The sequence below is a fragment of the Squalius cephalus genome (genome assembly GCF_949319135.1).
Source record: "Squalius cephalus genome assembly, chromosome: 14".
Classification (NCBI taxonomy): domain Eukaryota; kingdom Metazoa; phylum Chordata; class Actinopteri; order Cypriniformes; family Leuciscidae; genus Squalius; species Squalius cephalus.
The window spans coordinates 6373893-6400959 of record NC_137135.1 but is presented as its reverse complement, the minus strand read 5'-3'; the positions used below and the strand labels follow the sequence as shown (position 1 = coordinate 6400959).

Below are 27067 nucleotides of genomic sequence, written 5' to 3'. Positions count from 1 at the left end.
TTGTGTGTTATAAAGTCAGAATTGCGTGATATAAAGTCGCAATTGCGAGAAAAAAAGTCAGAATTCTGACTTTATAACACGCAATTGCGAGTTTATATCTCGCAATTCTGACTTTATAACACGCAATTGCGAATTTTTCACGCAATTCTTTATATCTCGCAATTCTGAGAAATAAAGTCAGAATTGCGAGATGTAAACTCGCAATTGTGAGATAAAAAGTCGCAATTATCTTTTAAAATGTTTTATTTTATGGCGGAAACAAGCTTCCATAGATCTTAGCAGTTTTATACACAATAGGCTATACATGTGCAAGAAGAATCATTACTTTTTCCAAACTTTTTTATTTACATATAATTCTTACAAACACACCCCTCATCTGCTATTGGTTGCCTCACCAGGAAGCCCCGCCCCCAAACTTGTAAATATAAATTCACACACAAGCATGTATACTTAAGAAACATTTGCATGTATATACCATATATTTATATAATATATACATATTTTATGTATAAAAAATTCGTAAATATATATACATGCATGTGTGTTTATATATACAAAATAATTATGCACATATAACAAACACAAAACTTTTATTTTGGATGCGATTAATCGTTGCACAGCCCTACTTGGCGCATCTAATATTATTGCATTATTTCACTTTGAAGAGACCAACCGAGTGACTCAAAGCAGAATGAGAAAGTTGTCAGCATAGATGTACACCTGGAAGAGAAACCAATCAAAAGAAATACAATGCAACGAGCAATCAAGGCACTTTTAATGGCAGAAATCATCACCTGAGGCAAGACAAGAGCAAACACTCTCCGCATTAAGACACGTTCATTCCCCCTGAGGTTTCCTCATCTCACACTCAACTACCCCAGAAGCCCCGGAACCGCTTGGATTCGACTTTGGACACTTGATATGCACATTTATGAGGTAGAATTGAAAACACCTTGCTTGCCTTTGTGCGTCTTCCAAATCTACGCATTCTGACCCAACCAAATTCAATATAAAACTGTACATTTGATTAGCAATAAAACCTCATTCGCGAGCGAGTTTAACCTCTGTGTTCACACACGTAACCCACACCACGTTACCCTAGACTAGACCAATCAGGGAGAGACATCCAATGAAGTGAACAAACTTTCATTAAAAACTTTAAAATGTAATCCTTAACATATATTAAAAAAAAGCAAGAAGGCACATACAGGGTCGAGCAGATCTTTACCAAATCAATCACTCATTTTAAACATTAAGGCACTTTGCGCATTAATATTTCCCAGCGCTCCTCCAGCGGTCCTCTTTCAGCCAAACAGGAAGCTGCACACAAACAACAGGGGTTTATGTTAGAGAGGAAATGAAGTCCAGTACATTTCTAAATTATAATTCAATACAAATACAAAAAAAAAAAAAATTTGGGGTCGGTAAGATTTTTTTAAACATGTTTTTGAAAGAAGTGTCTTTTGCTCACCAAGGCTGTGCTTATTGGTTCAAAGAATGGAGTAAAAACAGTAATATTTAATTATTATTTAGTTTAATATTGAACAATTACCATTTAAAATAACTGTTTGTAACGACTGTAATTTATTCCTGTGATGGCAAAGCTGAATTTTCAGTTTTTGTGGAAACAGTGATAGATTTTTTTTTCCAGCATTCTTTGTTTCCAGCAACATTTATTTTAAATATATATATTTTTTTAACATTAGATTGTCTTTACTCTCAATTTAAAGTGGTTCTTCACCGCTGGCAAAATGGGCATTCAATAAAACTGTTTTTTTGATACTTTTTTGTTATTTTTATTAACTTATTTTTTTAAATTGGTGCGACCTGACTAGAGAAAACAGAGAGAAAAAGGCTGTTGTCTTCCCTTTTGGCAAATAGTTAGGAAAACTTGGTTCAACTTTATTTGTAGGTATCATTGTTACAGTGTAATTTTATAAGTACTGAGTAATATTGATAAACTACATGTACTTAATAGGGTTAGGTGCATGGAATTATGCATAATTTACTGCTATTACTATGGTAAGTACATGTAACATATGTAACAAGGACACTGTAAAATAAAGTGTTATTGAAAACTTCAACACCCATAATGCACTGGGCATGTTGCATCCAAGGCCACTCCCACCAGTCTGCTCTGGAGTCAAGCCCTGTGTCCCAATGCACATACTATCCATCCCAAACAATACGTGAGATTACTGTTTCTTCCACAGCATAGTGTGTTGAAAAGAGTATCCCAGAAGTCCCCGGATGGTCCACTACTTGCGGTAGATTTTTGAAGTGTGGATTCGTGCTCACTAACACCTAATATTGCCCATAATCCATTGCACTTGGAGGAGGATTTGATTCAGAACTACAAACACGAATAAAAAGTTTTAATAAACTACAAACATGGCGGATGTGCGCGACCGGCGGTTGAATAGAGGGGTTTAGATAAGGTTTGAGTGACTAATAAATCAACATTTAACCTGAGAAAAAATATTTATTTAATGCTATCCACATTATATTTCCTCTGCAACAACACTGTGAACTTGTATAAAGCTCTGTTAGCCCATTAACTTTTAAATGCATCATTATACAAACACTTGAGGAGAGTTCCTGCATGAAAGACCCACGACTGGCAGATCAACGTGCTTCTTTTCTCTACAATACAGTAGTAAAATAAATAATATGAAATGTGGAGGATTTGAACTCTGACAAGATGATTGACAGGGCAGGTAATGGTGACAGGATGCACGTTTGTCACAAAACTTGTCTACTCAAAAGTATGTACTTTTTTCCACAAAAATTCTTTTAGGGAGTGTTATACGTAGGCAAATTGGGACGCAGCAAATTACCGCCTTGCTTTAGTAGGAAATACTTTTTAGCAAACTTTTAGACAATGATCTCGACTTGTATTGTTCCCAGTGCAAGGATTGAAAGAGTACAGGTTTAGCGGAAGCGAGTTAGATTCGGTTTCCAGTGAAGGATCCAGTGTGTTGTAGGCAGCGGCTAAAGGCTGCAAAGAGAACGCAGCGAAAACCTTTGTGTAGTCAACATTTCAAACTGGATGAGCATAAACAAACAGAGGGAAAAACGGAAAGAAACTGCCGTTCTGTCAAATCCACCGAAGCAAAACACTGTAGCAAACCGCTGAGAAAGCTGTTATCATAGTGATCCATTTTGACCATAATCTACAATAACTGTTCTGTTAATAACCCTCTGCCGATCCGACGCTCTGTGGGCGGGGATGCAAAAATGCGGAAGTACAATCTGAAGTTTTCAAGATTCTGCACCATTTCTGGGTCACTAATGAAATGTAAGTGAACTAGAGACATTAGCCGCGTTTCCATTGCCCTTCAAACTGCGCAAATTGAAATTGCGAATTGAAAATACGCTTAATGGAAACACGCAATTTTCGCGAAAAACTCCCATTTATCGCAAAAAAGTTTTTACGCTCGCATGAGGTGGTTTTTCAGGCAATTCGAAACAATGGAATGCAATGGAAACAGTTTTTGCACATTTACAGGTCACCTGACGTAGACGACGCGGTGTGTTTGGGCAGAATACGAGACAGAGTTCTTAAGAATTCATAAAAGACTAAATAATTACAGCAACAATGGATTCTAAACCTCAAAAAAAATGCCACAATCAAGACCTCAGAGCAGATCTGAGGGAGAAACACCCAGAAACACCTCATATGTGTCGCTCACGGGTATAATAAGGGTCATTCCTTACCATTAATGCTTGGAAAACACACATACATCTCCTTCGATTAATAATAATGGCCAGTGCAGTGGCTGGGATATAGTACATAAACCTCCATTTTGGAATGATTTTACTGATCGCGAGAGAAAAAAATGAAGTTTTAGTCGCATAACATCGGTTAATGGAAACGCCGTCATTTCGCAATAGTTTTTTGTCGACATTTAGGAAAAAAAAAAAAAAAAAAAAAAAACGCAAAAGTTTTGCGCAAATCTGTAATGGAAACGCGCCTATTGATCACATGACACTCATCAGTGAAGGTCGAGATGATCGTAGGAACATCTCAAATCACGATCATCATAATTGTTTCTATGGAGATTGTCACTAATTAAGCCCCTTGAGGGTTTTTCGCCAATTGTCCATCACATTCTTTTTGTGAAATGTATAACACTGTTTTTTATGTTTTTGTTGTGAAAATAAAAGAAATCAAATCAATCAATCAGGTTTAGTGCATTCAGCTCAGGCCAAACAGCAGCGGAGCAAACACTAAGACACTATCAAACTCATGTTCATTTCTCAATTAAACATTTTACTCAAATTATTCAATATAAACAACAACCTGCATTACAGAAGCTTTTTCATTAGTGCTCCCAGACTCTCTTTGCACTGCTATTTCAATGGGATTATTGGGCTAATGATGGACTAACGGTCTCACCTGTAGGGATATCCGTGATATTTGGCCCTGAAGACGGACAGTAGCCAGCTGAAGAACAGCACCACCAGCCCGATTCCTGCCATACACATGACTGGAGACAAACATGACACACATTAAACCGGTTCTCACTGTAGTCTATGCAGAACTGGTGGATTGACAGCATACTTTTCCTCTTCCCGACGTCCAGGTCAGAGGTCGCAGCCTCATGAAGCAGAACCATTCCTAGAGTCACAGCAGCATCTGGATCAGGGTTCAGGATCATGTTCATGATGTGTGCGAATAAAGCCAGGGCCAATCAGAACAGATGATATACATCTGTGTGTAGAGCTACACTACTGGTCAAACGTTTGGGGTCGGTAAGATTTGTCATTATACTTTTATTCAGCAAGGACATATTAAATCAAGCGACAGTTTTATGCTACAAAAGATTTCTATTTTAAATAAATGCTTTTTTATACTTTTCATTCATCAAAGAATCCTGAAAAAGTATCATGTATCAACTGTTTTCAACATTGATAATATTCATAAATGTTTCTTGAGCATCAAATCATCATATGAGAGTGATTTCTGAAGGATCATGTGACTGAAGGCTGGAGTAATGATGCTGGAAATTCAGCTTTGATCACAGGAATAAAAACAGAAATTGTAAATTATAATGTTTCACAATATTACTGTCTTTACTTTTGATCACATGAACGCAGCCTTGGTGAGCAGAAGAGACTTCTTCCAAAAACATTAAATCTCACTGATCTCACTAACCAGATTTACTAAACAGGGCAAATTAGTGTGAGAGCGAGAGGAAAGTTCTGCTCATGATCTACTGTCGACACACACATTAAAGAAGACAGACACAGCAGATCATTTCCATAATGACCAACGCAATACACCAATTTGCATCTGGTTTAAGACATGCTTATTTTGGACGGTAAATAATGGTGCAAACACCAGTAAATTGACGAGTGCAAACCTTAGTAAATCATTTTGCATGATAATTTAAATTCTCTCCTCCCATGAATTTTGCCTCTGAAAGGGAAACTCCTACAAATGCATGTGCAACAAAATCAGCCGCAAAAATAACCCAGTCCACACATGTTCAGCGCTAATTTTACACTGCATGTCTTTAGTAAATCCTGACAGTGGTTTTTAAATGCTAAAAGAGGGTTTGCGCTGGCGCAGTGTAACTGATCTGAGCGCAGTGGCTGTGAAGGATACTGAAGAGAAGGACGATGTGAGTCTCGGCCACAAACTGAGCCTGACTGCTGCCGTGGATGTAGCTCTGAAATCAAAGACAGACATATACGGTGGATTATCATGTGATATAAAAACCTGTAGATGTGAGAACTTAAAGAGATAGTTTGAGACCTGAGGGGGCTGTGATGTTATCAGTCATAACTGTGGATGTTTACTGACAAGCACCAGAAACAAGCCTTTCTGACTGAGGGTGGGGAATTACCATGTTTTGCAAATACAGAACCGTTTTTTTTTTTGTGCAAAAACTTTATTAATATCAAGTGACCCTCAAGGAACATTAGGAAGATTTGTGGCTTTTAGTCTATGGATGTTAGCTTTATGCAAGATGACAAAATAAACTTTCATCAAATGCACACATTTAAGAGTTTAAGGGCCCTATTTTAACGATCTGAAACGCAAGTAACTTTGTGGGCGGGTCTCAGGCGCTGTTGCTATTATACCGGCGGGATAAATGACTTTTGCACCCGACGCAAATCTAAAATGGGTTGGTCTGAAGTAGCTTCATTACTCATAGGTGTGGTTTGGGCGTAACGTGAAATAAACCAATCAGAGCGACATCTCACATTCCCTTTAAGAGCAGGCGCGCTTGTTCCATGGCGGATTGCTATTATACCGCGGATTTGCCAGGAGCGGTTCACAGCCGAGGAGACCGACGTTCTCGTCAGGGCCGTAAAACACAGAGAAGTGACATTGGGGATGGAGAAACACACCCAAATAAGCTTCGGTTAAACAGGCGTATGATAATTTGGGTAAATGTGTAAGCTAGATTTATGCCTATTTTTCACATCTTCATGGACACCACAATGATTTCCCTCGTGTGGTAATATTTTTCGTTGTAATTATGTATGGTTTGCAAAAATGGCAACTGCTGCGTCTGAGTGTAGATGAGAGAAGCAAAGTGTATGCGTGTTGTGCACACACTACATTATGGCCAAGCATGCGCCCTTAAAATAGCATCTGAATAACGCGCCACAGACTTTAGACTAGGTTTTTCCTGGTCTGTGGCGGAATTGTTTTCTGAAACTGCAAAATAGCACCAGGGAACGTTTGCGCCGGATCACGCCTCCTCTTTTCGCTGAACCGCCCCCGGGAGCGCAAGTTCATTCTCTAATTTACCGACGTGCGTCTGTGGAGGGAAAAGTCCGCTGTGCGTCGGGTGCAAAATAGGAATGATACATGCGTCGGTGTACAAAGTCAATTGCGCTGGGTGCAAGATAGGGCCCAAAGTCTTTCTCCTCTAGGAAACTGGAGCAAAAATACTGAGGACTGAACTTTTGTTCAATCAAACGCTCTCTAGAATGATTTAAAACAGGTGATTGTCAAGCCATTTCATGTCTTTAAAATATAAAAGCAAACGTGAGGTAAAGAGTGTAACCAACCACTTGGCCAGTGTTCGGGTTCTTGTGAGCGTATGGAGGTCCTCGGATGTGGTTCCACATTTGACCCGATGTCATGATCAAAACAAAACACTAGAGAGAGAGAGAGAGAGAGCGCGAGAGAGAGAGAGAGAGAGAGAGAGAGAGAGAGAGAGAGAGAAGGAGGGGGATTGTTCATGTTAACTGGATTTTTACATTCTTTTTTTTACAACAATACAATAGAATACAAGATAAAAAAGACTATAAATAAACAAGAGAAAAAAAAGCTGCCAATCACTCAATGTAATCTATAGTTTACACATTCAAAAATAGAGAAATTAATACCTAAATTATAAAGTCATGTCTTTAATGACATCTAGTATATAGCCGGTATCAACAATTTCAATGACAATGACAATGTGTAGATAGGGTTTTCACAGACATCAAGACACACTCACTCCTCTACCCCCCAAAAAGCCTATAATAATTCATAATAATAATTATTATTATAAAGGGAACTCTTCAAATTAGCCTCTCATGCTTTTTCTTGCTACGGCGGCCATTTTCTCAATCGCCATGTGTTCTAATAGTAAATTTAACCAATGATTAATATTTAATAATTGTTTAGTTTTCCAGTGTTGAAGATTAGTTTTCTAAGCAGATAGTAGAGCAATATAAACTAACTTCACACAGTGAGGTGTGGCGTCAATCTCCTGATAAACGCTAATGATACTTTAATCTGAAGAATAATTAACAATTTCTCCGAAACTTCCGACCAAACATTCTGAAAGGCGGTACAGTGCCATGAAGACTGGGGGTACGTGTCTTTGAACTACTAGTTACAGCACGAAATGAACATGGATGAACATTAGAAGGCATGTTGAAAGATACAGTATAATGTACTGAAATGAATCCCGTCTCATGTAATCGCTCAATCAGTGTTTAAACCGGGGAGAGACGTCACTAAAGCAGCTTGTAGGCTTTACTTAACGTTACATTTACCTCAAGGAAGCTCTATTCAACTTCCACGAACTCATTAGTTAGCTAGGAAAAATAACTCTAGAAAGCAGCATTTGGCTAAATATAGGCACAGTATTACATACTAATTATATTTTTGCTAAACCTGTGAGTGATGTCTTCAATAGCCTATTTAATGTAAGTTTGAATAAATCTGTCATGAAAACAAGTTATTACAGTTTATTGTCATTTAAATGTTTAGAATTCACCAAAAAGCTGAATAAGAAGAAACAATTCTGCTATCCAAACGTTGACATAAAAACTGCCTTATGTGCGATTTAAATGTTTGCACAACTCAGTTTTAGCTATTCAAGTAATGGTTATCAAATAAGTTAGATTAATTCATTATTTATTTTAATTTTTGGCCAAGTGCATTCTGAATTTTCGTGTCGCTGCATCCCTGTTATGAAACATAAAGGTCCCACCAGTGCAGAGAAGGCCCAGACGTTCTTGTTGAACAGGAACTCCAGGTTGTTTCGGCGTAAGTAAGCCAGACTGCCGATGAACGCCAGCAGCAAACCCAGCATGAGCGGCCCGGCGTAGCTCGGAGGCCGGATCACCCGGATCTGAAGGACACACACCAGCCTGTCAAACACTGACGTGACTCTTCTGAAGCCATGTGTGTGTGTGTGTGTGTGAGTCTCACGTGGACGTCTGTGCGGTCCGCCACCCATCGGGCCAGTTGCTCCGCGGCGAAGCCTCGCACCTGCAGCTCGTACGTGTCCGCGCGCTTGGGCTTGCCTTTGGCCGGGAAGTTGATGAATGTTGGAGCCGAGTTCATGTTGAGCTGAAGAGGACATAAACAGAGCATAAACAGAATGACGGTGCTATTACAAGAATTTTCACACTTCTTAATGCCACCATGAATCATAATTATCCCCATTTGTTTTCTTATTACTGGTCTTATTGATGTAATATCTTGCTTTCCCTCTAAAACAACTTTACTTTTACTTTTAATGTTAACCAACCGGCGTATTCTAGCTATAGTCATCACATTTAGGTCTGGCTCTATTCAGGTGTGTATCTGCACATCCAAGCACTTTCCAGAATATAAAGTCCTGCCAGAGACTTTGTTTTTCTCTTGGAAATATTTCACATATTGAAAATGCCCCTTCATGTTCACTTTAAAAGAGTAAGGTATGAGGTGGAGTTCAAAGGTAAAAATAAATTCAGGATGGTTACCATCTGGAAAACATCCGAGCCTTCATCAAAATCCACCATTGCAAAGAATATCCGGTTAGTAAATGCACTGGAGTAACGCCAAGAGTTGGCCAGGATCTGGTACTCTTCATCCGCCTGTCTGAAAAACAAAATAACAAAACACAAAAAAATGACTTTTCCCGTACAGAAATATCAAGTTTGTTTAATGCAGTTACTTTAGTGCACAGGTTTTAGGTTTAAATGTGTAGCATGTCATTTTTGTGCAGCAACCACAAATATAAATGCACAAATAAAGACTAGCTTTGGTTTTCGAATGCTCGACTCGTCTGCCATTGCTTGGAAAAATGACAGTCTCGAATGACTTCATGTGCACTTGCGTTCTGGTGGACTTAAACTGGCCATCATGTGCACATCCACTTGACTTGCATGTACTGAGTAATATTAATGAACTACATGCACTTACTACAGGATTAGGGTTTGTTGAGGGTTAGTTGCATGTAATTTATAGTTATTACTATAGTAACTACATGTAACGTGTAAGGAGGACACTGTAAAATAAAGTACCTGCATCTAATTACATCTGCAATTAATTTCTGTAAGATATGCAATACATCATCAACACAATAAGTGCATTGTATTTAACAATTATATTTTTTTTATCTAAGTGCATAGTTATAATATAATATAATTAATATTGTCAATTGCCAGCTCCACGCTTAAGGTAAGCCGCTGAGCAACAGAAGTGCACTACACTGCACTGTTGCTTTAGCATCATTTATAATATCAGAGTATTTATAACAAGTTTGAATTAGCTTTTATTTTTATATTTGTCAGTTTCCATTTTAGTTTAAGTTTCAGTAATTGTGTATGTGCTTCTATCGTTCCACTTTGCTTTCATTTATTATTTTTTCATTTATAGTGAAATACAAAGTTTTTTTTTTGTCATTTTAGTACTTCAACTCAAACTTATTTCAGTTTGTTGACGTTTTAAACTTTTATTTAAAGGGATAGTTCACCTAAAAATTTTAATTTGCTGTTCATTTACTCATCCTCAGGCCACCCAAGATGTAAGTGACTTTTACTCTTCAGATGAACAGTAAAGAAGATCTTTAGCTGAAACTGTGGTCTTTGCTGATTCATATTATGCAAGTTACCCTCAGTTTGAGATAAAACAACATGGCTTATTTTTTACAGGTAATAATGTTCAGTTTCTTGAACCGACCGATCATTTCACTTAAGACATCAATGAATCGACAGGAGTCACGGGTATTCATTTTTAAGGATGCACGATATTTCGGCCACCATATCGATATCGGCCGATAAATGTTCATTTTTAATGTTAACGGCCCGATAAAAAATGAGGCCGATATATTAAAGCCGATAAATATTGGATTAAATCCAGTCATGACACTTCAGATGCGCACTGTTCTCCATGATGGTTTTGAATTGCTTGAAATAATAAAGGACAATACAGTTCAGTGCACGTCTGTCATATAGGCTGCATAAAGTGATGAGAACATCATTATTGTGTGCTTGGGTCATGGCTTTTAATGGTGAGATTTTTGTAATCAGTTTCTCAAAAATTATTTTAAAACTTGGGATTTAGATTTATCAGCTTATATATATCAGTTATCGGCTTTCAAATATGAAGAATTATCGATAAGCGCCTACGTCAAGCGTGACCTTTCCAAAGTGATTAAGTAATGCAAAGCTAGTGTAAGACCAGCATTTGTGGTTAAAAAGTATAAATATATATATACATTTTTTTTGTGTGAAAATGGCCGATGGTTTGTCTAGATTAGACTCTTATTCCTCGGCTGGATCGTGTCGAGACTTTGAAGCTGCACTGAAACTCACGTTTGGACCTTCAACCCGTTGAACACCGTTGAAGTCACTATATGGAGAAAACTCCTGCAACGTTTTCCTCAAAAACCTTCATTTCTTTTCGACATGAATATCTCGGATGACATGAGGATGAGGATATTATCAGGGAATTTTAATTCTGAAGTGAACTACTCCTTTAAGTTTACGGTCTTTGTCTAATATTTAGCACACACACACACACACACTTACTTGCAGACGGCACACTGTCTCTGAGTCTGCAGCGCCGTGAACATGATGATGACGGAGTAGTTGCGTGGAGGAGCTCGGATCAGCCTCCTGAACTTCTCTCCGTTCAGCCGGATCACGGCACGCTTACTGGTCCACTCCATCAACTGACTGACCTTCTCTGACAGCAGGGTCTGCAGGGGCACACACACACACACACACACACACCTGCCATTAACACAGAGCGCACTCAGCACAGGTTCAGTCCTCACCGAGTAACTCATGTTCTTTGTCTTTGTTGCACACGTATATATATATGAAGACTTCAGATGCAAAAGCCTCTTAGTCCGTCAAAAGTTTTTGTGTAATATTATCATTTTTATCAGGGCTCTTATGTATATGTTTCTACCCAAGTACCAGCATTTCTGAACGGGCTAAGCCAGGGATTTAGTGAGTTTGAAGTGAAAGTATTTGATGAATGTATACTATGTGCGGAGAGCATTCACTCAATATTATCATCTCACTTTTGACAGAGGTGGCTTTTAGAGGCTTTTGCATCGATGGTCTTCATTCATATATATCTATATATATATAAATAAATATAAATATATCATCCACTCATTGGTTCACAGGAGGACACTCAGCACAGGTTGATTGTCTTACATGAGCAACACAAGCAGAAGTGTGTGTTCAGTCAGCTCAGTTCAGAGGCTGCAGTCACATCAGGAAGCTTAGCTTAGTTTGCATACAGGCCAAGTGTGTCAGCTCATAATACATTGAATTAAACCGAGAGCAAAAATTCATTCGAGGTGATTTACAGTTCGATGGATCACAGTCAGTGTTCTCACAAAAGTAAACATTAATGTGCCATTTAATCTGCTTTAGAGACAGAGAGAATCTGTCACAGCCTTTGAGAAACATGTCAGCTCAGTGCATATGAGGGGTTAAAAAACACTTAATAACAAGCCACTCGAATCCACTGACCTCCTTCTTCTTCTGCCCATCTGATGGCGTGCCGTGTAAACTAACAGCGAGGAAAACAACTATCAAAAGTTTATAAAACATTTCTGAAGCTGCCACTGCGGCCACGACCGTTCTGCGGGAAGCAACTCCTGTCCGCTTCCTATTGGCTGAGCTCAGCGGAAGAGGAAGCGTTTCAAAATAAAAGTCTCAAGCGACAAAACTAAAGCTCGAAAATGCGGCAGAATTTTCAAAATAAAAGCCTCAAGCTGCCGGTGACTCTTTCATAATAATAAAAAAGAAGACAAAATCTGATTGTTCGTATGTATGTAGAACGGGGTAAAGGTGGTTTAGTATAGTAAAAGTAAGATTATAAAGTCAAAGTCAACAAAGGAATACTGACATGATTGCTGATAAAGAACATGTAGTCCAGAAATATACAACAAAGAAAATAAATAACTATGTTGCAGCAAATAAAGAAGTGTTTCCCACTGTCCCTTTGAATCTACATCTGATCAAGTTATTCCAGCCCCAGACACAATTATTGTGTAGGCCTATGCTCTCTAAATGATCACTCGTAGTTTTGTTGGAAGAATGCAGACTTCTTATGGTGTATATTTTGCAAGTTAAATGATAAATTTTGTACTTTTTGTTGGTAGCAAAGTGTGTAAAAATGCAGTCTTTTAGCTATTTCCTCCTCGAAGATCACACACCAACATGTTTCTAATGTTTTATTATACTGAATAATTTATATACAGTTAAAGCTTGCATATACAACTGTCTGTACAATCAAAAGACACAATTATAAAAAGCAACAAAGCCGTTCAGATGAAAGAAGAAAACAGAAGCTATGCTCGGGGATTTCTCTAAAACATTTATTATCTCATTATTTCTCAACATGTTTATTCTTAACATCGCTATTGTTGGCTTTTATGAAAATGTAGATATTAAATGACTTGCAAATGAAATGAAAATAAATTGAAAATAAACACTCCGACATCCCGAGATGCATTGACGCGCGCGCGAGTGTGTGTGTGTGTGTGCTAAACATCCGGCTGTGTGTGAGTGTGTTTGGAGGAAGATGGCGGCGCTTATCCTCCCGTCTGACTGGATAAAAAACTGGGACAAATCGGGCAAAAATGAGTTGTGAGTAGGAGTTTAGTAATCGGATGGAAAGTGTGTATGGGAATAAAGTTATATACATTTTTTTGGGCGTTATCACCGCGGGTTATTGTCGAAAGCATAAATCATATTCTCTTCATTGTCAATGTCCACTGCTAGTGCGCGTTAAAAACTAATTACTTAAAGTTCAATAAAATGGCCTATAAACCTTAATATACTGCTTACCAAATAAAGAATATAAAGTCTGTAGTTTCTTCAAATGTATATGTAAGACACTTTATTGGTTATTTTCATGACTGTAACGCCAGTGAGCTAATAGTTAGCTGGGTTAGCATTAGCATGTGTCTTTATCAGTGTGTGTTACAGTATGTAACGTGTGTTACATGTTTCATGCAGGCAAACATCTTATTTTTTAACATCAAGCAAGCCTGAAGTTAATATTATGGGGTGTCATGAGGTTGCCTAACCCTGATGAAAGGGTAAGATGTAAGTTAGCTGTGCTAAAGAGTTCAATCCTGGTAGATATTGGTTGTCTCGAAATATAGTGATCATCCCTACATTAATGAACAGCACAGTCTCAAAACACACTGAGTCAGCGGTCTAGTTGTTGACACCTACTTAGTGGTCTTCATAGTGCAGTATGGTGTGAAGACCGTGTGAGCTGCTAATGCAGACAGCATTTCTGATCATGCTGGATAACATGTGTTTAGTCTGTTTGGCATCTGGTCCAAAACCCAGTAAAGCTGCCTTTGTGTTCAGCTTTGCCGAATCTGGTGAGGCTTCATGTGCAGTGCTGTCTTTTTAGGGGGATTTGAGCACTTCATATTCATATTCATATTTGCATGATACACCTGTGTCTTACAGGTAGTTTCACCTGTGTGGATGTAGGACCGATTAATGGCACATGTTTGCAGTTATTCAGATGATACTGAACTTCAACTTGTAGATGGTAGTCATGTTTATCGTACAGAGATGACTGCGGTGCTGGATAACATGAACAAGCTTTAAAGAGATGGTCAATAGTAAACTCTACTTAATGTTGATCTGTTAGGATTTAATTTAGTTTAATCCTGTGTAAATTGGGTCATCTTTGTTGCTAATCATGTGTTATTAATAACTGAAGTTCACTTCATTTATGCTTTTTTTCTTTCTGTTTCTAGTTTACAGTTTTTCCAGGACCTTGCAGGAAAACCCAGTGGTCAAGGTAAGTTTAATTCATTTGACTTATTCTTAGGGCTGTTACTGGTGCATTATTATTTGCACAAATAATTCACATTGTGCAAATTATGCCTTTAATGCAAATCAAACTTTACAAATACAACATCCTTGAACAATGAAAGCAAAATAATTTACATTAAATGTTAGAACTAAGCCAAGTTTATTCAGATTTACCCCTAAGATAAGTGGATCTGCTCTGTGCTTTGAGAGGGCTGATGGGAAATCTCTCGTCTCATATTTTTATGTCTTCTCCCGATATTCCAAAGCAATCCACACTGGTTTCTAAGAGGTTGGAAGAATGCATTTTAATCTTCCACTTGAGCTAGAGATTTACATTTCTATATATTTCATTTTTAACGCGGACACTAGCGTACCATACACGCATAGTTGCACATATCCTTTCTAAGTACTCAGTTTGATATGTTCACGTACACAGATGCAGATCACACAACTTGCACTCCGTCGGCAGAATATGTGTGTGTTCTGCACAGGTCGTGAATCAGTTTATGGTCTACACACAGATTTGGGCAATGGGAATTAGGGGTGTGAATCGTCACTGGTCTCGCGATTCAGTTCGATTATCATGTCTTCGATTCGATTATCACGATGCATTGCATCCTCACTTTTCAATATTACGGCACATGCCTAAAGTTTCGTAAATGAATTCAATCAGTCAGATATATGAACTCCCTTTTTATTCGATCTGCTGCAAGAACGTACACTTCCTGAATGTAGCAAACGTCAAACACAACTAAAGTCTGAACACAGCAGACGACAGGACCATGCAGAACAAACACTAGTAATGCTAAAAGCACATGAAACTGTCAAGTGTACTTAAGTTACAATAACGCTCACGCACACACACACACTCAAGTCGTGCACACACACGCTCGCAGCCTCACACACGCTCGCAGCCTCGCACACACACTCGCGGTCACACGCTGTAAATGTTAAAATAGTGGGAACTTTTTTTTATTACTCGCTTTTGTTTTTCGCCTCCCGCCGTTTTACGCTGGCGCGAGAAGTGCGTTTGTGAGGAATGATGTCAGAGAATCGTCAGCAGGCCATAAGCGATTATGGTCTATTACTGACCTATGCAGAATCGTCCATTAATTTCAACACCCCTACTGAGAATGACAGTGTAAGGACCCCAATGCTCACGACAAACAAGGGACTCATGAACTATTAAACTGTGTGTGTGTATATATAAAACGGTTAGTTCCAGTCCTTGATTCTGATTGGTCAATAGCTGATTTAGTCACGATAAAACACGGCTATGACCGCGTCCCCCAACGGCTCTATGTATCACTGCACAACACCCCTAGCAACCACTCTTAGCAACGCAAACATGTTTGTTCTCATTGATATAGACCCTTTTACAGTTGGTAAACATGGTGACGTATTTGTGTGGGCGGGGCTTAGCTGGAGGCAGAACGAGCTTGTTTTTTTAACAATAACTGGAGAAAATCCAGTTTTATCTTAATGTGCAAGGTCACTCACTGTCCAGGACCGCGATTGTTATTTGCAAAAGTACATTTTCACGCTCAGTCAATGGATGATCTGACAGGATTAACGTTAACGCTACCAACAGTTGAGTGGCCTGACTTCTACACCTGCCCGATAGAGAAACTGAGGACATATAAATCTTTAGATGCCTATAACTATGTGCTGAATGGTAAAGATTTGTGTGTACGATCCGCAGTTCTGCCTAACCAGCGCCAAGAAGACGACAATGTAAAGAGTGACATATTACGGTGCAATTTTAAAGATGTGGATATTTTCTAGAAATAAAAATTCCAGATACAGCATACTCATTTTTCATCGATTCTTGCACCCAACAACACAACAAGATGACATTTAGCCTAATAATAAAAATAGTAATTTAAGCTCCTTATTATGTAGCCGAATCTGTGCTGGTTTGTATTGGCCGCCTCCAGTTTTCCGTTTGTTTTGCCTCCAGCTAGCGCCGTGACGTAACTGTGACGTCGGCGCAAAAGGGGTCTATACGCTGATTTCACGCAGCCGTTATTTTGAAATCGAAAGCGAGGCTCTGGTGGGAAGAAAACCGGAAGTGTCGCCTTTAATCACAGGAGAGTCGTGAATGCGATGGCATATTGTTGTTTAATGATGTTGTGTCAATTCTAAAACTGTACATTTCTTTCATACTTTAGACTATATACAGTGAAATTCATTTATAAATAAAATAATTTTTTTATATATAATTCAGAATGTAAAAAAGAATCAGGAATGAACTATATACATATCCTATACTGGATATTAACATCCAATAGTGTAAATCGCGGCAGCAGCTTCAGGTTGGTAGTCCAAGGCATTGTTGTTTATCTTTACTTCCGGGGTTCTTCCCACCGGAGCCTCACTTTCGATTTCAAAATGGCGGCTGCGTGAAATCAGCGTATTGCTCATTTAAACTATAGTAGAGTATTGTGAGAGATCGAGTAAGCGAGAGTCCCTGCATTTACAGTAGATATAGCATTTCCCTTCAGCTCAGTCATATATTCATAATAAAAAGACGTTTGAATGTCTGCTGCGATATCTCTAACTTTAGGAGTTTTCTGTGCCCTAGTCCTCTGTCAGTTGCGTCTTGCTTCTCCATGATCACACGTTTAAGTCCTTTCAATATAGAAGTCTTCTCTACTGATTGACTCGCTCATAAAGACAGTCCTTGCCGCCATCTAATGGTGAAATAATGTCTGTAACTTCTGTTGCTGTTTACAGTCAGGGACTATTTTTTCCAGAGGAAGGAAGGCTTTTAGTGATTTTACGTCATAAAATATATGTATGTGTGTAAACTTATGGGCAAAACTGTACGTTTTGTTGTCGGGGAAAGTGAGACTGAATTACCAGCGTGTGTGAAATTCACTGTACAAATAGTTGACGTGCCTTACTTTGCCTAATGATTACGAACTGTGTTTAAGTTAACAAAAGGAGAGATGAAGACTGAAACCCATATTTCTGTACGAACACAACACACATTAGGGCTTGCACACTTTTACTAGTTGACCCTGGGTAAAGGGAGTCCTGGGTTATCTTGCTTCAGTTTTCACACTGCTTCATAATTTACCCGGGGTTATCAATTAATCCTGGGTATTCATACGCTGTCATGAACGCTATCATTTTGGCATTGGACTTCATAAAGACTATGCAACAGAAATGTTCTTATAATTACTGATCTGAAGTCATGTCTCCAAGCAATGTCATCCCTTAAAAATGATCACCCAGCACTTGTAATGATTCTTGACTAAAGGGTCATCAGTTTAATATCTGGTTTCGTTTAATTCATTTCTATATTAATAACAAGTGGCAAACAGAATGGGATTTATATACTATGAACAAACTTCATGAAATCAGCCCCGATGTTGGAAGAAGAAGTTTTCTATCAGATCTCAAACTGATGGACCAGATTGTTTATAGCCCGTTCCAGGAGGACACCAGCTTTTGATACTAGAAGATCCACCAACATGTTCTTTCTGTCCAAACTTTGTCATTGAAGCATGTTTTATTAGATTGTGCTGGTTTTAACCTTTTTTTTAATTTTGTTTTAAATTTTTAACTCTTTTTTTTTTTTTTTTTTTTTTTTTACAAAAAGTTAACCCAAAAATAGTTTTAGAGTTTTTAGCAAAAATAAATAGTAAGCACCTGATATAGTTTTAACATACATTTTTCTTGCCATGAAAACAGAAGCTGGCAAAGCATTAAAAACAAACTAACATCTGCTGTCGGTTCACACTGTACGTTCCTAAACCCCTGGCTAACGTCCTTTTTTGCATATTTGCGAGTGAACGACACAAATGATATGTTTACATAAAGGCTTTAGCATTGCACATCCTTATATGTGACCCTGGACGACAAAACCAGTCACATGGGTCATTTTTTTTTAAATTGAGATTTATACATCATCTGAAAGCTGAATAAATAAGCTTTCAGTATTTGGCCGAGATACAACTATTCGAAAATCTGAGAAAATTGAGAAAACATTGAGAAAATCTCCTTTAAAGTTGTCCATTTATGTTCGCAATTGTGCTGCAGTCACTCATAAAAATAAATGTTTTATATATTTACAGTTGGAAATTTACAAAATATCTTCATGGAACATGATCTTTACTTAATATCCTCATGATTTTTGGCATAAAAGAAAAATCGATGATTTTGACCCACACAATGTATTGATGGCTATATACCCGTGCGACATGTGACTGGTTTAGTGATCCAGAGTCACATATTATAAATTGCCGACTGCTACTAAGTGTTCCCTGATATAAAGGTAAGGCTGAAACGGCGTCCTCTTCACTCCAATTCACACGTTTTCCATCACCGTTTTCCATTTTTCCTCATCAAACGAGGGGGGTGTGCACGAATAGTTGAATATTCGATCTGCAATTATTATTCTAAAAAATCAATGATAAATCACATGAAATCCAAACAGCAGTCGTTGAGGAAAGACAGGCTCAGCTGGACCCCGCGTGAGCCGAGAGGATAACTTACCTGATGGCAGAATGATCTTCAGACATATACCTCCTTTAAGTTTCGTTGAGGGTTTAAGAACAGAAAAAGTGCTGTTAGAAACTTCATTAGCACACTGTTATCTCTCTGAAACGTCTGTCAGCGCAGCGTGTTCTCACTCGAGCATGTGGAGATTGTTTTTCTCAACATGAACATGTGAAACAATATAAACACGATAACCATACGCTGACTCGAGTGTATATGTACGTTCTGTACGATGATTGGCCCAGTTTGCTTTATTAGCGTTTTTTCCCGTTCGCGCTGCTTGAGCTTAAATTCTTCTGTTCTTTATATTTTTTTTGTTTACACACGTTTTAGTTTTTAAAGAAAACCTTGAGATATAATGTAAGCTTGTTTTGTATATTGCTTAATCGTAAACTTGTTCAGAAATGGTGACAACTTGATGAATAATAAGATAACGTCTTTCTCGTTAAATGTCTTTTAAACTAGATGTACCGCATGGCGGTACAAAATATGACCGCCGCTCAGGCCTGCACTGGCTTTCCACAAAAAATATACTTATACATACTAAGTATGAAAAATGTGTTGTTTTTTTCAAAGGACCCTCCCATTCAATTTCTACAAACCTCTACCAAACGGTTGAGGTGCCTGTTGATGGTAAAAGTCAGTTATCTGACTTTGGCATGGGTTTGTTGTGTTTTACTGGAATAAAAAACATTTTTTCCCCAAAAAAGTGGTTTTATCTTGTAGCCCTGGTCCCAGAGTTTTAAAAAAACAATGTTAACAAAATTAAACTCATTCCCACTGTACCTAGTAGAACACTTAAGTAAATGTCCCATTGAAATTAATGGGATTTTATGGATTTAGGTGAAGAAAGTGTACACATAATACATTTTGGTCTGTACCATGAAGAGAAAACTGATTCAACTCTATATAAACTAGATATTTTCTGAAAGCGTAGACTCTCAGGATGTGATCTAACATGGCATGAAACATGTCCCACCCACGTCATTAGTATACTGCCCAAGCATAACACATTGGGTATTGGTAAATCGGGTATATGGCTGATACCTAAAAAAAGTAGTAGTATGTGCATGTCTGTCTGTGTGTATGTGTGTGTGTTTGTGTATGTGTGTGTCTGTGTGTGTGTGTGTGTGTCTGTGTGTGTATGTATGCGTGCGTACATGTGTGTGCGCGTGTGTGTTTGTGTGTGTGTGTCTGTGCGTGTGGATGTCAGTGTGTGTGCATGCTTGCGTTTGTTTGTATTCCTGCATGTGTGTGTGACAGTATCATCCTAAACCAGCAACCCTTCGCTGAACAGCACCATCTACAGGCCGATGAGTGTACAGTCACTAAATGTGCACATAAATGAATTTATTTTATACCCCCCCATGGATGAAATTCTACGAAACTTAGCATACCCCCAGAGGATGTCAAGTTAATCATACACATGAAATATGGTGCAGTTCTGAACATCTCAACTGAAGATAGGGGCGATTAAAGCAGAATAATATTGCATTTTCATTTTTTATGGGAAGGGGCGCAAATCACAAATGAGTGATTATGGGCTAGGTTGATGTGGGCCCTTAAGACCAACATACCATACAAATTTCTTCATCCTCGGTGCCACGGTTCAGGTAGTTATTTAGGAAAAACTGCATTTTTTGGATTTTAGGGGGCCCAGCGCGGGGGGGGAGTGGCCCCCGGGGACCAAACTAAATTTTTCCGTAAAAGTCTAGTGGGGCTACATGCCCACCAAATTTCATGTTCCCCGGTGTTTCGGTGTCCCTGGTATCGTTGACGAAAAAATCAGTAGATGACGGAAAAAAAAAAAAAAAAACTTTGACAATCCCTATATGACCGCTTTCGCTAGCTATGCTAGCGGCGGTCGTAATAAATATATATTTGTTTTTTATGAGCCCAAATATTCAAATACAATATTTATTTTTCTGCGATGAGCTGGAACAACAAACACAAAGTTGACAGAGATAATCTCAGGCACTGTTTATGTGCTTTATTTAATGTTAAAAGCGTGTAATGTGACTCTGAATATCATTTAGTGCTCCAGCTGTGTGGCTGTAAAAGCAACAATGGATAATTCACCTCAGAAATTAAACAAATGGAAACAAGAATGTTCAAACTGTGAACAAACAAGTGTATTATTTGACATAGATTGTTTCATTTGGTTGCTATGATTTATTTTGCAAACAAAACTTTGTACTTCACTCTTGTGCCGATATCCACATGAAATGGCAACCTTCACGACACGTGCACACGATATGGACAAGAAGAAATACTATCACGATTGTTTGTTCGATATTGTGAGTTCAATTTTAACAGACAGAAGGGAAACTAATCAACAAGTAGAAATGTCACATCATGTCTATAGAACAGATAGAGCATTGCTTTGTCTATTCGTTTAATACTTTGATTAAACGAATACTTTGATTAAAAGATTGGCCTTTAGTGTTTGATCCATTATCACTCGCTCCTCCTCCACAAAGGCACTAGTAAGCTGAAGCCTCCCTCTCGCCCTGAGGCGGATGTTCTCCAGTGTGGTCATCAGGGGAGGAGAGGAGCATCATTAATAAATCTCCACACCGGTGAATGAACCATACCATACTCTCTCGAATTCCCGTCCACGTACCGTGTTTAGGGAGCTGCTAAACTGAGCGCTCATTTTACACGATCAGATCCCAGCTTTGCTTGAGCTCTTTACGGCACTGCCTCGGGTGCTGCAACAGGTTTGATGTGTTACTGTGCTTTGCTGCAACAATAATTTGACAGGTCTTGCAAATTACCTGGCTCTGTGATGCATCATCTCTCCTGTATCCAAAATATTCATGTTTTTTTTGTTTGTTTTTTTTGGCACCAATTCTTTATACCGCCCTGGATTAATTTCCCCGTTTCTGTTGTTTACAGTAACGGTAATTCTGGTCACACACACTAGATTTAGGCGCGTTCTGATTGGACACGGTTTAGTAGGGGTGGAACGGTACACAGAAGTCACGATTTGGTTCAGACATCACGGTTCGGTACGAGTTCGGTACAATGGAGGGAAAAGCAAAACAAAAATGCAGAAGGCTTGTGCATGTCTCAGGCTGTACCACCAAAGGAAAATAAATTACTTAAGCCTTGTATTTTTTAAATAAGTTTTATTAATAAAGTAAAGGTATAGAACCAGTTTATTTGTAGTGCACTGACAATAGTTTTATATAATTAGTTTATTCATTAAATTAATAAAAAGACAAAAAGACTTTGAGATATGTTTGGTAATTGTACCTGAATGAATTGAAAATTTATTTGCTACATTTCAGATTAATATATTTGTTTTCCTTAAATTTAATTAACATTAACTTAAACACTTTGCAGTTTGAATGATGTCCTGTATAAACAAAATGACACAGTATGTTTTTATGTTTCCACTGTTCGATCGCGCCCGCACCTCACACACACGCACACAAATATAAGTAAACACTTTGCGACTTTTCGATCTCTCTCTCTCTCTCTCTCTCTCTCTCACTCACTCACTCACTCACTCACTCACTCACTCACTCACTCACTCACTCACTCACTCACTCACTTACTCACTCACTCACTCACTCACTATATTCCAGCATTGCAATCTTGACATCGCAGCCTGTTTCAGAGCTAAGGCAGAGTTTCAGATTAGGTGTAGGGCTGGACCCGAATATTCGAATAATCGTTCGGTGGGTTGGTATTCGATTTCAAAATTTGACATTCGAATATTCGTTTTTTTTTTTAGTTTTTTTTTTTTCACACCTGGGATCCCCCACGAAACGGTTCTCATTCGCGCTTGAATAAGGCCGGCGACACACTGGCTGCGTGGCGTGTTCGTTTTTATTTCGGCCTGTGTGAGACAGGCAGAAGCTCAGGCGCGGCTCGAGCCACGCGGAAAACGCGTGCATGCTAGAAATAGATGTGGCGCCGCTTCTCCTGTCCGTTTATATTGCACCAAATGCGACACTGCACTCCCATGTGAAGTCGATTGGATGAACGGTTCTCGAAATAATAATAATGCAAACGGGCAGACAGACACATAGAGATTCCTGCCTTTATTAGAGAGAAGAATATGTTCAGCCCCCTCTCTCCGAAGCTTCGAATATTCGATGTTCATTACTACCGAAGCTTCGAAGCTCAAAACATGGTATTCGGACCAGCCCTAATTAGGTGTCCCTAAAGAACCTGCGTATCTAACAGTAGTACCCCATTACATTCATTAATTTGCACGCAAGTTTTTTTTATTTTTATGCCGTGTATTCTCTGTGTATATTCATGCTCCGAACCCTGACGCCCGTACCGTTTCGGTTCAATACGAATACATGTACCGTTCCTCCCCTACTGATTAGAAAATGTAAATGCTCACATCACCTTTGTATGATTTCAAATAATCACACAGCCCTTGCAAAAGTTTCTTTTTTTTTCATTATATTTTTTTTTAATGTGTGCCACCACCACGGTGGGTCTGTCGTCACGCTGACCAGCCCTGAGTGTACTTCACTTCTGTCAAGCTTTAGAGACCTCCTCTTTTATTAGCTCTCGGGAGTTTTGTTGTGGTCTTTATTCAGAGTGTAATTATTGCAGATGTTGTTTCTGCAGATCACTATTTTTGATAGTATATCTAAAAATTGAGAAGATTGCAATTCAGATTGTGGATCCTGATCGTTTATTATAAAACTGTGATATGAAACTTTGGGATGCAGGGCTGTGATACCTTCTGAATTCCCACACGCACTAACGTACTACATGCGTAACTATCATAGGTTGTATTCTGTATGATGTAGAGATGCGCAGTTGGCGGTTAAACCGTGGATCGGGCGGATGACGTGGCGAAAAATAGTATTTTAGTTAAATTCGGGCGGGTGGCGGTTGAACCAATCAAATGATTGTTAGGCCTGCTGGTATAAAATGAATTGCACTGTCTGCCTGAAAGAGGCGCGCTCTCTTCCCATGCAGTCAAAGTTAACGGGAGTCTTCAGAACAGGCTCGTCCTGGTCGTCACCCTGACATGACAGTGCGTAGAGTTAATTAGTAGCCTAGTACGCTAGGCTAAATAGCAGCATGTTGAAATTATGTGCGGAAAATTGTACGGTAGCCTAGTCAGGTAAGGTCAGGTTTGCTGATGTGCGTTTTATTTAGGCTATTTATTTATTTTTGTCCCTGCGGTGATCTCTAGCATGATGGTTTTAATATTGCAGCTGTGAATGGTTTCCTGGTAGCTGGCGTGTGCTGGAGATGCTGCAGTTCACTGTGACAGACACGGCTTAGCTTGACGGCTACTCGTAACAACGTTTAACGTCTTTATCGGGACACTTTCATCCCATCCCAATTCACACATTTGGGGAGGCGTTTCCCACAGTGGCAGCGAGTGTGAAGAGCTGTAATGACAAGATACAGCTGGGACATTTCCAACTAGTGACGTAACTCCATGAGAACTGAAAACTGGAAAGTGTCACTGGTGAATGTTAATGAATATGGGGGAAAACTTACTGATTTATTGTACAGCTGCAACTAACGATTATTTTGATAAGCGATTAGTTGGCCGATTATTTCTTTGATTAATCGATTAATCTGATTAAAAGGCCCAGTTTTCTTCTTTTTTATTGACAAAATGCACTATTCCATATCCTGGCCAAAGCTGTCCTTCAAACTTTCTATGAAAACATAATATTTCTATATCCATGCTGTGCACAAAAGAGCTATGAAGCAAAAGGACGGTTTAAATCCCTACATTAAAAATGAAGATAATAATAAAGATATTAAATAAAATTGCATACCGTATTTTTCGGACTATAAGTCGCTCCGGAGTATAAGTCGCATCAGTCAAAAAATGCGTCATGAAGAGGAAAAAAACATATATAAGTCACACTGGACTATAAGTCGCATTTATTTAGAAATTAATTTCACAAAATCCAAGACCAAGAACAGACATTTAATCAATATAGGCAAGTTATTCAACTACACAGTAGCACACAGAACAACAGGCTGAATAGGTGTCCGGTGTGTTAACGCAACACATTAACAGTTATTCAGCTACACAATAGCATAAAGAACATATACCTGGGAGGCTGAATAGGCTAAATTAACATAAGCCAGCGAGTCCAACAAGAAATTTACCAGTAAACAAGTTCACCAAGCTCCCGCGATCATTTTCTTCATCCCTTGGTGTCGCTTCTGAACAACTCCGCCAACTAGAGCACCCTCTCGCGGCTGTAGACGGTAATGTTTTCTCTTGGTTCATCTCAGTCTGAATTAATTTTGATATAGAAGTCACACCTGATTATAAGTCGCAGGACCAGCCAAACTATGAAAAAAAGTGCGACTTATAGTCCGGAAAATACGGTACTCAGTGTTCACAGATGTTCTGCAGGAACACACACATTCACTCTGGACACCGTAACCTGTTACTGTCGTTTCTTTATCCTGTAAATGTTAGAAACATCTTACATTTATATTTAATTACACACAGTTATCCCGTTATAGTTACCACTCTCATACTGTCAGGACGAGCATTCATGCAAAATTGAAATACTCGCGTGAATTTGTAACAAAAGAATTTGTCAAAGCAAAGCGCCTGACAGGCGTCATGAATGCTCGTCCTGACAGTATTTGTAATTCAAGTATTTTATGAGAGTGGTAACTATAACGGGATAACAGTGTAATGGAATATTAATGTAAGATGTTTCTAACAGTTACAGGATAAAGAAACGACAGTAACAGGTTACGGTGTCCAGAGTGGATGTGTGTGTTCCTGCAGAACATTCCTCTTATCTGTGAACTTTTTTCTGTCAGCTGCCCGAAACACTCTCACGCCTGTCCCGGGCCGTTCTTGACAGGACGGTGGTGAGAAACTCTTTAATGTTGTGCAGGTGTTATCAGCAGTATGCCTGTAGGAACTGAACGCTGTTACTGAGTCTGTGTGTGTGTGTGTTTTGTCTTGTAGATCTGCAGTCCGGCCTGTATGAGCTCTGCTGGCATGTTATCCAGGGCAATCTGAAGGTGGATGTGGCTGCCGGTCTCCTGGCTGATGTTACGGTGAGTGCTGATCCAAAGAAAGAAAGAAAGAACAAACTGGTGTGAAGTCATTTTGAACAAAATCAGGCCGAAACGAAGTTCGTTTGGAGTTTGTTTTAAGAGTTTAGCGAGGCAAAATGACAAATGTATCATAATAAAGTCCAGATTTTCCGAGGGGGGAGTTTAGGAGAAGAATGCCGATGAATAAAGACTGAATTTCACTCAGATATTTGGGTTGCTTTGATGTGACATTGGGCCTTATGAAATCTGTTACATTTTTCCCCCCAAATTCTTCAAGTTTTTTTTTTTTTTTTTCCCTTTCAGTAAAATTTTTTTTTAGACTCCATTTTAATGGTTAAATTATTTTACTAATCAAAAAGTAATAAGTTAGTAATCTAATTTATCGAAATCATGAAGCTTATACATTTTAGCAACAATTTATTAAAATGATAAAAATGACATATTTAGGGCCCTATGAAATGGGGGTTTTCTGTTTTAATTGTTCTGGATAACATTTTAGCAGTTTAATTAGCTTTTAATAATCAAAAAGCATTTCTGATTAATTGAATTATTAAAAACAACAAAATTGAATTTTTTTTAGGGCCATTTTTTTCTTTTAGTTTTTATTTCCAAATTCTGTTGTGCTTTTTAATTTTTCTGGCAATCAAATAAATACATAACACATTCATTTTACTTATCTTTTAATCATATGAAATTAAACAAACTAGGGATGCACCGATCCACATTTTTTCACTTCCGATCCGATCCCGATACCTGAATTTGGATATCGGCCGATACCGATACTATTCCGATACCAGAGCTGTGTTTACTTTAATATTATTATTATCATTATTGTTTATTTTATATGATGCTGAAATAAACTTCTCTCAACAAGCAAGTAATGATATGTTATGTACGTATGTATGCATGCATGTATGTCCCAAAAGGCAACTTGAGGTAAGTATAAGGTCAGAAAAGGAAGTCAGAAAAACAGGAAATCCTGTTAACAGGAAAAATC

General features: G+C 38.5%; 2 protein-coding genes across 3 annotated transcripts in view; one reads left to right on the top strand and one right to left on the bottom strand.

Annotated features, from left to right (window-relative positions):
- Positions 1 to 234: 234 nt before the first annotated feature.
- On the bottom strand, positions 235 to 12372 carry magt1 (magnesium transporter 1). The gene is made up of 10 exons (XM_079892325.1): positions 12217 to 12372; positions 11257 to 11426; positions 9205 to 9322; positions 8669 to 8809; positions 8448 to 8588; positions 7030 to 7119; positions 5612 to 5675; positions 4565 to 4639; positions 4400 to 4490; positions 235 to 1320 (listed from the first exon to the last, which is right to left on the bottom strand). Exons 1-10 carry the CDS (start codon positions 12295 to 12297, stop codon positions 1305 to 1307), a joined length of 987 nt encoding a protein of 328 aa, XP_079748451.1. The 5' UTR covers positions 12298 to 12372; the 3' UTR covers positions 235 to 1304.
- An 877-nt stretch (positions 12373 to 13249) lies between these two features.
- Positions 13250 to 27067, top strand: part of thoc2 (THO complex 2) — a 99619-nt gene continuing 85801 nt past the window's right edge. For both annotated transcript variants that reach the window (XM_079892298.1, XM_079892297.1), the window contains exons 1-3: positions 13250 to 13338; positions 14475 to 14518; positions 25979 to 26070. In XM_079892298.1, the coding sequence (XP_079748424.1) occupies positions 13274 to 13338; positions 14475 to 14518; positions 25979 to 26070 (201 nt within the window). In that variant the 5' untranslated portion in view covers positions 13250 to 13273. The remainder of the gene's footprint in view (positions 13339 to 14474; positions 14519 to 25978; positions 26071 to 27067) is intronic.